The 16,321-nt window shown below is 47.7% G+C and overlaps 1 protein-coding gene across 7 annotated transcripts; it reads left to right on the top strand.

The window, feature by feature from the left end:
* The first annotated feature begins 6,760 nt into the window (after positions 1-6,760).
* On the top strand, positions 6,761-16,209 carry ARHGAP9 (Rho GTPase activating protein 9). 7 transcript variants are annotated; one of them, XR_010729195.1, is made up of 18 exons: positions 6,767-7,260; positions 7,561-7,784; positions 9,777-10,001; positions 10,188-10,250; positions 10,482-10,586; positions 10,829-10,890; positions 11,017-11,107; positions 11,324-11,419; positions 11,566-11,664; positions 11,919-12,057; positions 12,156-12,263; positions 12,591-12,689; positions 12,855-12,932; positions 13,082-13,135; positions 13,392-13,526; positions 14,033-14,138; positions 14,411-14,509; positions 15,944-16,073. XR_010729195.1 is itself a non-coding variant. In XM_066258809.1 (17 exons), the coding sequence occupies exons 1-17, from the start codon at positions 6,945-6,947 to the stop codon at positions 16,113-16,115; spliced, it is 2,172 nt and encodes a 723-aa protein (XP_066114906.1). In that variant the 5' UTR covers positions 6,769-6,944; the 3' UTR covers positions 16,116-16,209. The 7 variants fall into 7 exon arrangements, 4 of the variants coding, with proteins under 4 accessions (XP_066114908.1, XP_066114907.1, XP_066114906.1 ...); XM_066258809.1 differs by lacking the exon at positions 14,411-14,509 and having other exon boundaries at positions 6,769-7,260; positions 15,944-16,209; XR_010729197.1 differs by lacking the exons at positions 14,033-14,138; positions 14,411-14,509 and having other exon boundaries at positions 6,762-7,260; positions 12,596-12,689; positions 15,944-16,081.
* The last annotated feature ends 112 nt before the right edge of the window (positions 16,210-16,321 follow it).

Raw genomic sequence — 16,321 nt, 5'->3', positions numbered from 1 at the left:
AACCGGAAGAGAGTATCATAGAGGTGAAGAGACCGCCGTTGCAGAGCTAAGAGCGGCATTCTTTTGGTGGGCGGGCCGGAGGAGTTGTTTACGCTTAGGGGCGGGAACATTTTCATCCTGTAACGCCGCGGGAGGGCGGTGACGGACACCCAGGTCTACAATCAATCGTCTTGCTGCGGTTTCTTGATGGCGGCTTCTTACAGTGGCTGTCTCTTCAAGTTAATAAGAATGAGTTGAGAGTTATGATAAACTGACTTTAGTGATTCAATGTAAATTAGTGTAGATATCCTAATAATAAAAAAGAATGGAACTGCCCTGGTCGGATAGCTGGTTTAGTTAGAGCGTCCACTCAAGCGCAGAGGTTGTGGGTTCCATCTCCGGTCTGGGTACAGACAGGAACAGATCGCGCGCTCTCTCTCTCTCTCTTTCTCTCTCTTCCTCCTCTCTCGCTAAAATCAATCATTTTTTAAAAGAATAGAACTATTAAATATTGATTTAATATCAATCTGCAGGTCACATACATACAGCTAGATAATCTCATTAAAGGGTAAGGGAGCATGTGTAGGGGAAAGAGCAGATTGAGGGGAAGTAAGAAGGCTAAGAGTTTGGCAACAACTATTTATTATACAAGGAAGCCCTTTTGAGTAATTGTGAAAGGAATTCTTACTCATCTTTGTAACCCTTTAAGAATAATAATAGTACTGTGAGCTAGGCATTGTTCTAAGCACTCACATACAATAAATTTTATTCTCAAAAATTCTACAGAGGTTCTAAACCAGTGGTGAGATCCAGCCAGTTCACACTGGTTCAGCAGAACAGACACCTAATTTTTTGTCCCGTTCAGCAAACCGGTTGTTAAAATAGCACTTGTAATCAAGGTTCTCTCTAAGGTGGGCGCCTGGGCAGCCGCTCAATGTGAAAATCACAAAATTTACGTTCCTTACTCATTTTAATGTTCATCTGTGCACCAGCGTATTCTAAGCGCCCACAGTAATATTCATTGCGTCCATAGGTGAAAATATTTGATGGAACTATGATTGTAATATTTATTTATTCATTTCATAAAACTCATTATACCTTTAATGATGTACTACATTTTAATTCCCTCACGTTTGTCAGTTCAGTAAACAAACATATAAAGAGAAAAAGTAGCAAACAACCAGGAGGTGACAACTTGTATTGTTTTTTGCCAGATATTATTTAATATTTTTTCATTAATGTTTTAAAATAGGTAATCTACTTTTGTGTACCTCTTTTATTGTTCTTATTTAAGTATTAAGTTCATGAAATAATAAACTACCTTTCAGTATATCTTTGTGTGTGTGTGTGTGTGTGTGCGTGTGTGTGTGTGTGTGACAGATAGAGAGAGGGGCAGACAGAAAGGGAGAGAGATGAGAACCGTCAATTCTTTGTTGCAGCTCCTTAGTTGTTCATTAATTGCTTTCTCACATGTGCCTTGACGGGGGGCGGGGGGGGGGGCTACAGCAGAGCGAGTGACACCTTGCTCAAGCCAGCGACCTTGGGTTTCAAACCTGGGTCCTCTGCATCTCAGTCCAATGCTCTATCCACTGCATCACCACCTGGTCAGGTTCCGTATATCTTATTTTATACTTAAAATGGTCATTAGGGCAGAGAACCAGTTGTAAAATTATTTAAATCCCATTACTGTTCTAGACCTTTTGAAGCTAGCTCATAAGAAGCTTGGCAGCTCTGCCAATGCATCTTAAAACACTCTGGTCCCTGAGCTGCCATGTAAGAAGTCTTACTACCCTGAGACTGCCATGCTGGAGAGGTCTCATGTTAATATTCTGGCTGACAGCTCCAGTTGATCCAAGCATTCCAGTCATCCTCATCAAGGTCTCGGATATGTCAGTGAAGCTCTCCAGATCAACCCATCAGCATCCTGAATAACACATGAGGCAAAAGAATTACCCAGCTGAGCCCTACCTCAGTTTTTGACCCATAAAATCATAAACTATAGCAAAATGGTTGTTATTTAACAAAATACAAAAACAAAAAACCCATGAGATAGGTTCCTTCATTCTCATATTGCAGATGAGGAAAAAAAGTACAGAGAGGTCACTTTTTGCCAGGAACAATATACAAGGCATTAAAGATAGAATTAGTAACAAAACAGATGTAAGTTTCTGCCTTGGCTGAGTTCACAGACTTCCTGGGAAGTAGATAATTAAATAATCTCTAAAGTGTGTTGAAAGTGATGATAGGGGATGTAAAGCTTATGTGGGAACTACTAGCTAGGGCCCCTACCCAACTCTAAGGGGTTAAAAGAGCCCTTCTTGTGCAAGTGACCTTTCGACTGAGATATGGTGAGTAAGAGTTAGCCAGGTAGATTGGTGGGAGTGGAGAGAGGAAGTGTTTCAGACAGAAACATATGCAAAGGACCATAGACCTCAGTATATTTAGGGGTGTAAGGATTTAGTTTGTGGCTGGAGTATGGAGATCCTGGTAGAGAGTATGGAGATTCTGGTAGAAAGTATGAAAAGTTTAGGATAAGGGAAGAAACTGTAACCCATATTGTAAAATTTGGGCTTTACTCTGAAGACAATGAGAAGCCTTTGAAAGGTTAAGTCAGGAGAGTGGCAGGGCATTTTTATATTTTAGAAAGGTCCCTCTGGCTGCTGTGTCAGGAATGGACTAGAAGGGAGCAAAACTATATGCAAAGAGACTAGTTGGGAGGTTATATCATCCAGGCCATAGAAGGTGGTAGTTATAAGAATTAAAGGAAGTAGGGAGAGTTCAAAGGTTTAGTAACTAATTAAATATGAGCAGTGAGGAAATAAGAGAAATGAAGGTTGGCTGTCAAGTTTCTGGCATGGGCAATTGGGTACACCCTCTATGTGCTCCAACAGATGATAGTATTTCCCCTATATAGTGAATATTAATACAGTGAATATCACACTGTATTTTAATTGTTATGAGAGGGTACAGACCACATTTGTTATCTTAATTGACAATACCTGTCACATAGTTCCTGCCTGGCACATATGCTAATTAGCATTATAGAAATATTTACTGAATTTAAATTTAACTGAATAGGGGTACTGGAAAAGAAATAGGTTTTGGGGGGAAGCTGACAAGACCAGTTTAGAACATATTGTGTTTGTGAAGTACCCAAATGGAGTTTTTTAGTGAACCATGGACTAGAGCTCCAGATGAAGATCTGGAATGAAGATATGGTACTCAGGGCCCTGGCAAGTGGCTCAGTGGATAGAGCGTCAGCCCGGCATATGGAGGTTCCAGTTCAATTCCAGGTTGGGGCACACAGGAGAAACAGCCATCTGCTTCTCTCCCTCTCGCTCCCCTTTCTCTCTCACTTCCCCTCCTACAGCCAGTGACTTGATTGGTTCGGCAGTGGCCCCTGGTGCTGAGGATGGCTCCATTGGAGTACATCAGCCTCAGATGCTAAAAATAGCTTGGCACTTGAGCATAGGCCCCAGATGGGGTTGCCAGGTGGATCCCAGTAGGGACTCATGTGGGAGTCTGTCTCACTATCTCCCCTTCTCTCACCTAAAAAGAAGAACAACAACAATATCAACAATAATAAAAAATGGTATTCAGCAGCATATGGAAATCATCTGAGCCAAAGAGATTAAGACTGCCTAGGATGTAGAACACAAAAGACATAGGACCTCAGACAGACCACTGGGGCTTAAGAAACAAGCAAAACAAAGTCCTTCCACATGCAACAGAGAAAGAAATGTTAGAAAGGTAAGGGGGATACCCACCTAATGTCTATAGAAGGAGAAAAGGTCAATTGCACTAGTAACTGTGGAGAGTCAAACAGCATAAGGACTGCAAAGTGTTCATGTAAACTTAGGGGTGACCCTAGTAAAGAGTGACCTTAGAAGGATGAGGGAGTCAGGGGAGAGAAAATGCAGACCTCTGTATGTAGGTAACTCTTTCAAGAAGTTTGAATTTAAAAAATAAGAGGATCCCTGGCCGGTTGGCTCAGCGGTAGAGCGTTGGCCCCAGCATGTGGAAGTCCCAGGTTTGGTTCCTGGCCAGGGCACACAGGAGAGTGCCCATCTGCTTCTCCACCCCTCCTTCTCTCCTTCCTATCTGTCTCTCTCTTCCCCTCCCGCAGCCAAGGCCCCATTGGAGCAAAGTTGGCTTCAGCTGTTGAGGACGGCTCCATGGCCTCTGCCTCAGGTGCTAGAATGGCTCCGGTTGCAACAGAGCAACGCCCCAGATGAGCAGAGCATCGCCCCCTAGTGGGCATGCCGGGTGGATGCCGGGTGGATCCCGGTCGGGCGCATGAGGGAGTCTGTCTCTCTGCCTCCCCACTTCTCACTTCAGAAATATACAAAAAAGGAAAAGGGAGGGCGGTGCAGTGGATAAAGCATCCACCTGGAATGCTGAGGTCGCTGGTTCGAAACCCTGGGTTCGCAACGTCAAGGCACATACAGGAAGCAATAAGAGTTGATGCTTTCTTCTCCCCCCCACCTTTCTCTCTCTTTCTCCCCTCTCTAAAATCAATAAATAAAATCTTTTAAAAAACAAAAAGGCAGAGGGATATTGGTGGTAACTGGAGAGCACAAAGGAGGTTTGTCTAAAGATGGGGAAGACTTGGCTATATTTAAAAGCTGATGAGAGGGCCTGGATGGCTAGCTAAATGGTTAGATCTTCATCCCAGAACACCAAGTTTGTGGGTTCGATCCCTGGTCAGGGTACTTACATGATGCAATCAATGAATGCACAACTAAGCAGGATAACAAATGGATACTTCTGTCTCTTCCTCTCTCTCTCTCTCTCTCTCTCTCTCCCTCTCTCCTTCTCTCTCTCTGTAAATAAAATTAAAAGCTGATGGGAAAGACTCTAAAGCTAATGAGAAGGAGTCAATAAAGAGGGAGAGGATAAAGTACAAAAGAGGTAACTACACAGAAAGCAGAAAAGAATGGGATGTGAGTACTTAAACATTAGGTGAATGAATGGATGAAAATGGTCACTATTTTGGAAGTGGAAGGAAGATTTGAGGGATGGGATTCTCCTCATTTTAAAAGTAGAGCAAACTAAAGAGGAATATCACTGATGCAAAATTCTAGTACTGGCAACCCAGCCCTCAGATCACATGTCAGGGGAGGAGAACTAGCTGGCTGATGTCACTAAGAGGGAGGTACCCCACCTCTCCAAAGCCACACAGAAAGCCTCACATTGTTCAGTGGAGAAACAGAGAAAGAAAAAAAAGAAAAGTGGTCAAGTAAGGAGGAAACACAAGTGTGGTTTTAAAGCTCTGGCAATGGACAGGGGAGGTTAGTTCTCACCTTCCAGGAAAAAGCTGACATTAGTTTCCCATCCACCCCAATATGCTGTCATAGCCTCCTGTACTAGCTGTCCATAGTCCCTGATTCAATTTTAATTAATAATTTTGTATGATTAGTCAAGATCTGTCCTTATGCTCCAAGAGAACAAGGCTGTGTCTATCTCATTCCCCTCTCTTAACTCCAGTGCCTAATACTGTTTTTTTCACCCAGGAAGTGATCAGGCAACCCTTAAAAGCATGAATAAATTAATTTATACACTAAAGTAGAGCCCTGCCCAAGAGGTGTAAGTACAGAGGATTGTATCAAGGCTTCCCAGCTCTCCAAAACACATCCTGGATTGAGATGATGGTGACATTTTCACCTCTACCTCTAACTCTGAACCCTTCTGTGTTTCTCCCATTTACTTTCTTATAAATTTTTTTTTAAATATTTTATTTATTGATTTTTAGAGAGAGGGGAGAGAGAAAGAGAGAGAGAGAGGGAGAGAAAGGGGAGGAGCAGGAAGCATCAACTCCCATATGTGCCTTGACCAGGCAAGCCCAGGGTTTCGAACCGGCAACCTCAGTGTTCCAGGTCGACGCCTTATCCCACTGCGCCACCACAGGTCAGGCCCCATTTACTTTCTTGTTCTTTCCAATTTGGTCTTACTATTTCTCTGGCCCTCTGTTTCTCTGTGCCTGTGTCTCTCTGACTTGACACAAGAAGCACACAGCTTTAGGTCTGAGGTGATCAGTAATGAAAACATTGGTGCCTGTGTAAATTTAATAAAGAGTCATAAACTTTTTTTTATATAAAGTGGAGCAGAGTGGGTGTGAGGGGTCTTGAATTCCTCTCTTTTATTTTATTTTTTTACTATTTTTTTGTGACAGAGATAGAGAGAGGGAAAGACAAGAACAGACAGGAACAGACAGACAGGAAGGGAGAGAGATGAGAAGCATCAATTCTTCATTGTGGCTCCTTAGTTGTTCATTGATTACTTTCTCATATGTGCCCTGACTGGGGGGCTACATCAGAGTGAGTGACTCGTTGCTCAAGCCAGTGGCCTTAGGCTCAAGCTGGTGAGCTGTATTCAAACCAGATGAGCCCACGCTCAAGCGACCTTGGGGTCTTGAACTTGGGTCATCCGTGTCACAGTTTGATGCTCCATCCACTGTGCCACCACCTGCTCAGGCAAGGGTCATAAACTTTTTTTGTCTTTGTCATTAACTGCTTTTTCTTTGCCTGTGTTGTCCCAACCTAATTCTTCTCCTCATCTTCCTGTGTCCAGTTCAAGAGTCCTACAACCATCCAGGACCAACCAACTCCTCTTGCCCCTGGACCTTCTGAGGGGCCCCAGAAGGTACTTGGAGGAAAGTCACTGAGCTAGGCCATGTCTGATTTCCTGACTTGCTGGCCTCGAAGCCCTGCTGACCACATCCTCTGTCAGTTTACTAATATACTTCCTCACCAGTCACATCACTCAGGGGTTCTCAGCCCCCAAAACCTGTCAATGACCTGCCATTCAGGACCTCTACTTTACCTTTTTTTCTCACCCCAGGATTCCTGTCCTTACCTTCCTCTGACATTGCTCTTAGAGCCATGTTGCTCTACCTAGAAGTAGCCAGCTCTGTTTCTTCCTGATATCCAACACCCTTTTTCCCACAGGTGACACTACTGACAACAATGCTGCCGGGCCAGTGGTGGCCAAGTCCTTGGGGAAACCTAGGGCTGGGGTCCCGAAACACTTCTCAGGGATCCCAGCTCTGTGCCCTCTATGCCTACACTTACACTGCAGCAGATGGCCAGCAGATATCTCTGGCTGAAGGGGACAGGTTCCTACTGCTTCGAAAGACCAACTCAGACTGGTGGTTGGCAAGGCGCCTGGGAGCACCATCCACTTCTCGACCCATCTTTGTACCAGCTGCCTACATGATAGAGGAATCTATTCTTCCCCAGAGCCCAACCACCATCACCACCAGGCAATCCCTCTGGACTTGTGGTGAGTAACTCCCCACCATCACTTTCTTACCTCCCTGGCTATTATTGAAAGATCCTCCTTCCCCAAGCTTCTGCTGATCCCCTTCTTTTATTTTCCTGTGATCAGCCAGCCTACTCCTCATGCCCACCATGATGTCCCGATCTCCTCTCTTCCTAGTCTCAAGTCTTCAAGGTCTTATTTTATTTTTCAACAAGAGCGTCCCCCTCCTCTTATTTTCCCTGTGAGCCCCCAGGATGGAGCACCCAATCAAGATCACGCCTTTGATCACCTGCCCTCTGCCCTCCCCACTTCTGTTTTCAGGGCCAAAGTTGTTTCCTGGCTCATGGGAGGAGATGCACTTATCTCAGGCAACCCCAGACAGAGCCCAGACTATACCGCAGCAGCCTCCTTCTCTTCCCCCCAAAATATGTAGAAGTGTCAGTGTTACCAATCTGAGGTCCACCTTCCTGAAGCCCTTCCAGGACGGACAAAGTGGAAGATCCCTCTCCCAGAAGGACTTGTTGACGGAGGCCAGTGCCAATGTGGTGAGTCACAGCTCTCCTTCTGAGCCTCTGCCATCAACAGATATTTACTGCTAGGCCCTGTTCTAGGCACAATGACAAACAGGACAGACAGGCTGTCTACCTTCAAGAGATTCCCATAGAGTGACAACACATAGAGGCAGATTAAGGTCGGTTGAGGCCCTGGGCTAGAAGAAAATATTGGGCCCCTTAAAAAAAAAGAGAGAGACAGGGAAAATAAAAATACATGTTAATCATATTTTTAAATAGATAAAAATTATTATGTACTATTAATGTTAAAATTGCACACATAAAACCAAACTTGGTGTTAGAAAAAAGTGTAAAGTTGGGGCCCTTCAGAAGTCGAGGCCCAGGATATGCACCCAGTGCGCTTGCTGTTAAATCTGCCTCTGATAACACACATAAATATGTATCGGTACCAAGTACCACCAAGAAGGTAAATATGGTGGAGAGTGACTGAGATAGTCTAGGAAGGCATCTCTGAGGGGATGACATTTTATGGAATCTGAATAAGAAAAATCAGACAGCCATGAAGCAGACTAGGAGATGAGAGAGAATTCTAACTGAGGGACAGCACATACTAAAAAGATCCTGAGGGGGCCCTAGCTGGTTGGCTCAGTGGTAGAGCTTTGGCCAGCATGTGAATGTCCTCATTCAATTCCTGGTCAGGGAATACAAGAGAAGTGACCACCTTCCCCTTCTTTTTTTTTTAAATTTTATTTATTCATTTTAGAGAGGAGAGAGAAAGGGGGAGAGAGAGACAGAGAGGGAGAGAGAGACAGAGAGAGAAGGTGGGGAGGAGCTGGAGGCATCAACTCCCATATGTGCCTTGACCAGGCAAGCCCAGGGTTTCGAACAGGTGACCTCAGCATTTCCAGGTCGACGCTTTATCCACTGTGCCACCACAGGTCAGGCCCACCTTCCCCTTCTTCCCTCTTTCTCTCCCTCCCTCCTCCAACAGCCATGGTTTAATTGGCTTTAGCAAGTTGGCCCGCACACCAGCCTTAGGTGCTAAAAAGAGCTCGGTTGCTGAGTAACCGAGCAACTGCCCCTAATGGGCAGAGCATTGCCCCATAGGGGGCTTTCCAGGTGGATCCCAGGGCACATGCAGGAATCTGTCTCTCTGCCTCCCCTACTCTCACTTAATTAAAAAAAAAAAAAAAGATTCTGAGGGTACATGGAACCTGGCAGATAGATGATAAAGAACTTCAAGAAAGCCAACTTTGGCCCTGGCCGGTTGGCTCAGCGGTAGAGCGTTGGCCTGGCGTGCGGGGGACCCAGGTTCGATTCCCGGCCAGGGCACATGGGAGAGGCGCCCATTTGCTTCTCTACCCCCACCCCCTCCTTCCTCTCTGTCTCTCTCTTCCCCTCCCGCAGCCAAGGCTCCATTGGAGCAAGGACGGCCCGGGCGCTGGGGATGGCTCCTTGGCCTCTGCCCCAGGCGCTAGAGTGGCTCTGGTCACGGCAGAGCGACGCCCCGGAGGGGCAGAGCATCGCCCCCTGGTGGGCGTGCCGGGTGGATCCCGGTCGGGCGCATGCGGGAGTCTGTCTGACTGTCTCTCCCTGTTTCCAGCTTCAGAAAAATACAAAAAAAAAAAGAAAGCCAACTTCAAAAATGGTCCCTCCTTTCTCATACCCTCTCCTCACTGTGTCCTTTTACTCTGGAGGATGTGAGGGTGGGGAGCTTCCCACAACCCCCCCCCCCCCACACACACACAAGAAGGCTGTTCCCCTTTCCTGCAGCTCTGGGGTGAGGGTGGGGTGGGGGAGGGGGGAAGTTGGCAACAGGAAGTGAAGAGAAGAGCAAAAAAGACTGTGAGGGAGTCAAAAACAAACGGGGGGGGGGGGACCAGGTTTCTCCCTCAGTACTTGAGTCACCCCAACCAGGATCTGGTGGTGAGAAAATGGTGGGGGAGAGGAGATGGTTAGGTGGAGAGAAGATTGGGGAGGGGCACAGGCAGAATAACTACCTCTTTCTTCCCCCTATCCTGGCAGGCAGGACCCCAGACCCTCATGTCAGAGCCCCCTGTGTACTGTAATTTGGTGGACCTTCGCCGCTGTCCCCGGTCCCCACCGCCAAGCCCTGCATGCCCCCCGCTGCAGAGGCTGGACGCCTGGGAGCAGCACCAGGACCCTAACTCTGGACGCTGCTTCTACATAAATTCGCTTACTGGCTGCAAGTCCTGGAAGCCCCCACGCCGCACCCAAACTGGAAAGACGGTGAGATCTTCCCTCCTGCTTATCTCTTTGTCCTCTAAATCTCCTCCTGTCCCCTACTGTATCCCAAAGTGGTGTGCTTTCTTTCTGGGACTCTCAGAAGATCAGAAGAATAAAAAAATTGTGAGAAGGGTGTTAAGAGTGGTTTCAGATGGCATTTGCATGTTACTTTACCTTCACTCCCCCCAGAACTCTGGCTCCATAGAGGGAATGCAGACCCTGAATAGGAACAACAGTGTCCTGCAACCTCAGGTAAAGGGCTCAGAATCTGACACAGGGTCCCTAGAACTGCTCAATGTTCAAGTGAGATCCTTTCCTCCTCCGGATTACATGCAGGAAAAGCCATCTTTTCACGAATTTCTATTTTGTGCAAGACATTCTTCTTTAGTTACTAGTCACCCTCATCTGCACCCCTCATCCCCCGTAGCTAGGGATTTCCAAGTTAGAGTTTTTTCCACCTGTTTCTTCAACCCTTTCCCCCAGGGTTCACCCAGCTTCTCCCAACACACCTCCCAGCTCAACCCCTCAGACCAACCTTCAGCCTGGCAGACCCTTGGGGCTCTGCCGCAAGTCCTGGATGACCCCCACGTAAGTCTACTGTTTTCGTGTGAATGCCGACTCCCTGCCCCTAACCCCAATTCCTGCTCCTCCAGAAACATCTTCCTCTTTCTCAGCGTTCTCTGGGTATTCTCCTTTATCCAGCCTCCCCCACAACTTTAAAGGACTTCACTCCTGGGAGAACCCCTCCCTGGGGAAAGCCGGGGTGCAGGGGAGCGGAATCTGTGGGGGGCAGTGAGTGACTTATTGGCACTCCTCTCTCTGCTTCCCAGGAGGTGGAAAAGTCAGGCCAGCTCAATGTGACTAAGATCGCTCAGGGGGGACGCAAGCTCAGGTGAGAATACCGCAGGGGTCTGGGCTATCAGACTCCATCTTCTGAGTAGGGTAGTGTTGGAAAAGGGCCCCCCCCCCATGGTTCTAAATGACCTTTGCTCTACTACTGCCCCCTCCACCCCAACAGGAAGAACTGGGGCCCAGCTTGGGTGGTGCTAGCGGGTAACAGCCTAGTGTTCTACCGAGAGCCTCCTTTGGCCACACCCTCCTCAGCCTGGGTGAGTGTAAGCGTGGGAAGGGTGGGTGCAGGAGGGGCTCGGGCACAATTCTGCTCACCTCAGGCCAACTGTGGGAGCGGAGGTGGCAAAGGAGATGTAGAGAAAGGGAAGGAATTAGAAAGGAGCACAGCCTTTCATGTTCTTGTGGTCCACCCGGTGAGAGGGAGACAGTGAGGGAAACAGCACCATGGCCTCAGTTTCTCCCCTGATTGCCAGGGACCAGCGGGCAGCCGACCCGAGAGCAGCGTGGACCTACGCGGGGCGGCCCTGGCCCACGGCCGCCACCTGTCCAGCCGCCGCAACGTCCTGCATGTGAGTGCCCTCGCAAGCGTCCCCAAAGTCCCATCCGACACTAGGTTGCGCCCTTAATTTCCCGCTTGAGTCTCCCTCCCGCTCGACCTTCTTGCTTTTTATGCTCCTCCCCGCTGACCCAAGCCTTTTCCCTGCCGGCCCCCTAGCTTCGTACGGTCCCTGGCCACGAGTTCCTGCTGCAGTCAGACCTCGAGACCGAGCTGCGAGCCTGGCAGCGCGCGCTGCGGGCGGTCATCGAGCGCCTGGTAACATGGGTGGGAGGGCGCAGGACCGAGCCCGGGCCTGGCTCGGGCCGGGGCGGGGCCATGGGAGTGGGGAAGTAACTGTAGGGTTCTGGAATGATGCGGGGGCAGTGTGCTCTCCCTAGAGAGCTCTGGGTTGCGGCTGGGCCCTGGGACCCCAGCAGTGGGTTAGGGTCTCTTTGCTTGCAGCTGAGGGTGCAGCTTTGTCTCCTCTCTTCCAATCTCCGACTCGGCCCACCTCACCCGTCCGGGTCTAGGATCGGGAGAACCCCCTGGAGCTGCGTCTGTCAGGCTCGGGGCCAGCAGAGCTGGGGGAGCTGAGTGCTGGGGAGGATGAAGAAGAATCAGAGCCGCTGTCCAAGCCACTGCTACGTTTCGGCGGCCGCAGTTCTTCCAGTTAATGGCGGGCCTGGGGGCGGGACTTGGGTGGTGAGTCTCCAGGTTCCTCCTGCCCGCGGCTGCTCTCACACTCGGATTCCACCTGTTTCCTACAGGTCGCTGCCCAGAAGGAAATGAGCAGAACCGGGTGCGGAACAAACTAAAGCGGCTAATCGCTAAGAGACCGCCATTGCAAAGCCTGCAGGAGCGGGGTCTGCTCCGAGGTGAGGTGGGCTGGGCCAGCTGGCACCTTTCTCCTTTGTGCCTCCTGTAGTGATTTTACTTCCTGATCTGGCCATTAGCCCATTTCAGAGGTGAGTAAACTTAAGTGAGGCTCAGAGCAGAATTTCCCAGAATGAAATCAGCTGTCTTTTGAGACCATTGCTTTTCTTACTACTGCTGATGGTGGGAGGTGGATGTATCTCCTTGTCCAGGACTAGAACAGGCAGTCAGGAGGGCCTGCCCAACTTTGGGGTGAAGGCCTGTGTTGAGAAGAGCTTCCATGAGTGACACTGGAACTGGTTTTCCAACTTCACTCTGCATCTTCCCAGACCAGGTGTTTGGCTGCCAGTTGGAATCACTGTGCCAGCGGGAAGGAGACACTGTGCCCAGCTTTGTGCGGCTCTGCATTGCTGCTGTGGACAAGAGAGGTAATTTCCCCAGAGACCCTGGAAGCCACCCTTCCGACAGGCCTCCTCCCTCACTCTAGTCTTCCTTTTAATTTTTTCTCTATGCTCTTGAATCTCTCACCAGATCTCAACACACACACATTCGAGCAAGAATCCTTATCCTCTTCTTGTCTCATCTCCCTCTAGGCCTAGATGTGGATGGCATTTACCGAGTGAGTGGGAACTTGGCAGTGGTCCAAAAACTTCGCTTCCTGGTGGACAGAGGTGAGAAAGCCTGTGGGCAAGTGGTGGTACTAAGAACTTTGTGTCTCAGAACTACAGATGGTTCTGAGTGAGAAAACTGGCAGAACAGGGAGGTCTTCTGGCTAGAACTGCATGTCTTAGATCTTAATCTCTTCTTATACATGTTACAGAGCGGGCGGTCACCTCCGATGGGAGGTACATGTTCCCAGAACAACCAGGACAAGGTACTTACATGGCAGGTCCCTTAGACCCTTAAAAGTTCCCCACATCCTCCCTGCTCCCTATGGATTCCCCCATGTCCTGCTCCTGGAAGGATTGTACCCATCCCTACCTCTACTCTCTTCCCGCACAGTAGACCCCCTAGGCATTCCTATGTTCTGTCTTAGCTGGATCTTCTCTCAAACTCCTAACCTCTCAGTTTTTGGGTCCCTCTGGCCCTTCACAAGCCCTGAACTCTTCTATACCTCTTTCTTCTTCCAGAAGGCCGGTTAGATTTGGACAGTACTGAGTGGGATGACATTCATGTGGTCACTGGAGCCCTGAAGCTTTTCCTCAGGGAGCTACCCCAACCTCTGGTACCCCCATTGCTGCTCCCCTACTTTCGTGCTGTTCTTGGTAAGAAATAGGAGCTTTGGACAATATCCTTGATATTGGGGGGAGCCATGAGTGGTAAAGAGTAAAGTAGAGATTCCTTTATACTCTTCCATCCTAAATTCCATCCTGAATTTTATTTCTTAATTTTACGGGGGGGGGGGGAGAAATATCAACTCACATTTCTTCACTTTAGTTGTTCATTGTTTGCTTGTCATATGTGCCTTGACCCAGCAAGCCCAGGGCTTTGAACTGGTGACCTCAGCAATTCCAGTTCAATGCCTTATCCGCTGGTGCCACCACAGGCCAGGCAAAAAGTTAACTTTCAACACATGTGCCAACTCCAGTTGTTTTTATGTGAATGTTTAGAGGGCTGAGTTGAAAAGAATTCTAAAGCTGCAGTTGGACTCAGTGCAAAAGAAAGCTGTGATGAATAAATGATGTCTGCCATGGCCGTGGGAAAGAGCGATAAATTACCCATTCTGCCTTAGCTGCTCACCCATCCCCTTCCCATTACTCTTTCTCTTTAGCACTCTCCGAATCAGAGCAGCGCCTTTCTCAAATACAAGAATTAATAGTCTCAATGCCAAAACCCAACCATGACACTCTGCAGTACCTCCTGGAGCATTTATGCAGGTTGGGAAAACTGAACATCTTTGTTTATTCAGGGAGAGGGTGGGGCAGGACATGCAGCAGGGATTCTGTTTGAATGGGTAAAGGTAGGGAAACGTCTAAGTTTAAAGCAGATTGAGGAAACAGGCAACCTCTGTACAGGGGTCATGTTATTAGGGTCAAAACCTCATATCAAATGAGGAAATGGGACCAAGACAAGCACAGTGATGCTGCAAAGAAATAAGGGAAATCTAACCTGTCCCTTCCCTCTGTCTTTTTGTTTCCCATTGGAACAGTAGTGATGGCTTATTTCAGTGATGGGATTCAAATAATTTAAAAACTGGTTCTCTGCCCTACTGACCATTTCGAGTATAACAAGGATGATATACCAAAAGGTAGTTTATTATTTCATGCATTTAATACTTAGATAAGAATAATAAAAGAGGTACACAAAACTAGATTATGTTATAAGAAAGAGTTTTAAAATATTAATGAAAAAATATTAAATAATACCTGACAAAAAACAGTAAAACTGTTATTTAAGACAGTGGTCCCCAACCTTTTTTGGGCCACGGACTGGTTTAATGTCAGAAAATATTTTCACCTTTAGGGTGGGACCGAGACAAGCGTCAAGAGTGAGTCTTAGACGGATGTAACAGAGGAAATCTGGTCATTTTTTTAAAATAAAACATTGTTCAGACTTAAATATAAATAAAACAGAAATAATGTAAGTTATTTATTCTTTCTCTGCGGACTGGTACCAAATGGCCCACGGACCGGTACCGGTCTGCAGCCTGGGGGTTGGGGACCACTGATTTAAGATATTTCAATATTGCTTCTTGATTGGAGTTCTCACTTGCAATATTTTTCACTTATGAATGAAATGAATGTAACTATGGGTGCTTAGAATACGCTGTTGCGCAGATGAATGTTAAAAAAGAATAAGGAATGCAAACTTGTGATTTCCACATTGGGCGGCTGCCCAGGCAACACCCACCTTAGAGAGAGCCCTTAATCACAAGTGCCATTTTAACAACTGGTTCGCCAAACTCAACAAAAAAATTAGGTATTGGTTCTGCTGAACTGGTGCAAACCAGCTGAATCCCACCACTGGCTTATTTGGCTGAGTTCAGCCTGGGCAGTGACTTCTGAGAGAAGATAACCATTTGAATTAAAACCTCCCTAATTGTGAGTGAAGAGCATTGTAGGGGCAGTCTCTGAAGCTGAGAAAATGTGGTTGTATCCTAGCTTGTATCTTCAAGTTATATCCTGATGGTTTCTCCACTGGTCCTTTCTTCATCCCCCCTTGAAGCTCTCTCTTCTTAGTTTCCTTTGGCCAACACATAGAGGGATCCCAGAGTGAACTTTTCCTTGTTCAAATCTTTGAAGGGTTAGATTTATTTTTTTTCTTCTTATTTTTATTCAGTGAGAAGAAGGGAGGCAGAGACAGGCTCCCACATATGCCCAACCTGTATCCACCTGGCAAGCCCACTAGGGGGTGATGCTCTGCCCATTTGGGGCTGTTGCTCTGTTGCTCAGCAACTGAACTATTCTTAGTACCTGAGGTGGAGGCCATGGAGCCATCCTCAGCACCTGGGGCTGACTCACTCCAATTGAGCTATAGCTGCAGGTGGAAAAGTGAGAGAGAGAGAGAGAGAGAAGCAAGAGCGGGAAGGGTAGAGAAGCAGATGGGCGCTTCTCCTGTATGCTCTGACTGGGAATCAAACCTGGGACTTCCACACACTGAGCCAACCATCCAGGGTGGGTAGATTTATTTAAAGTGGCAAAGCTGCTGTCTTATAGCTCCTTCTCTTGACCTTTGCCCACAGGGTGATAGCACACTCAGATAAGAACCGCATGACCCCCCACAATCTGGGAATTGTGTTTGGACCAACCCTGTTTCGGCCTGAGCAGGAAACGTCTGATCCAGCAGCCCATGCTCTCTACCCTGGGCAGCTAGTTCAGTTGATGCTCACTGACTTCACAAGCCTCTTCCCCTGACTGGGGCAAGGAAGAAGAGAAAATGTGTTTCCAATGGTACCCTTTGATAGTGTGGTATGTTCTGAGGATATGCCTTTAAAACCTGTGTCTCCCAGATGACTGTCTTCATCATTGTGAGTCTGACCTGAGGAGTTGGGATGTGGTGAGGAAGTTTCTCTAACAGGGAGAGTGGGGGGTTAATCCTTGCTTCTCTTCATTTCCTGTCA

Source organism: Saccopteryx bilineata, chromosome 2 (genome assembly GCF_036850765.1).
Source record: "Saccopteryx bilineata isolate mSacBil1 chromosome 2, mSacBil1_pri_phased_curated, whole genome shotgun sequence".
In the NCBI taxonomy this organism is placed as follows: Eukaryota; Metazoa; Chordata; class Mammalia; order Chiroptera; family Emballonuridae; genus Saccopteryx; species Saccopteryx bilineata.
This window is presented reverse-complemented; position numbering and strand designations above follow the sequence as displayed.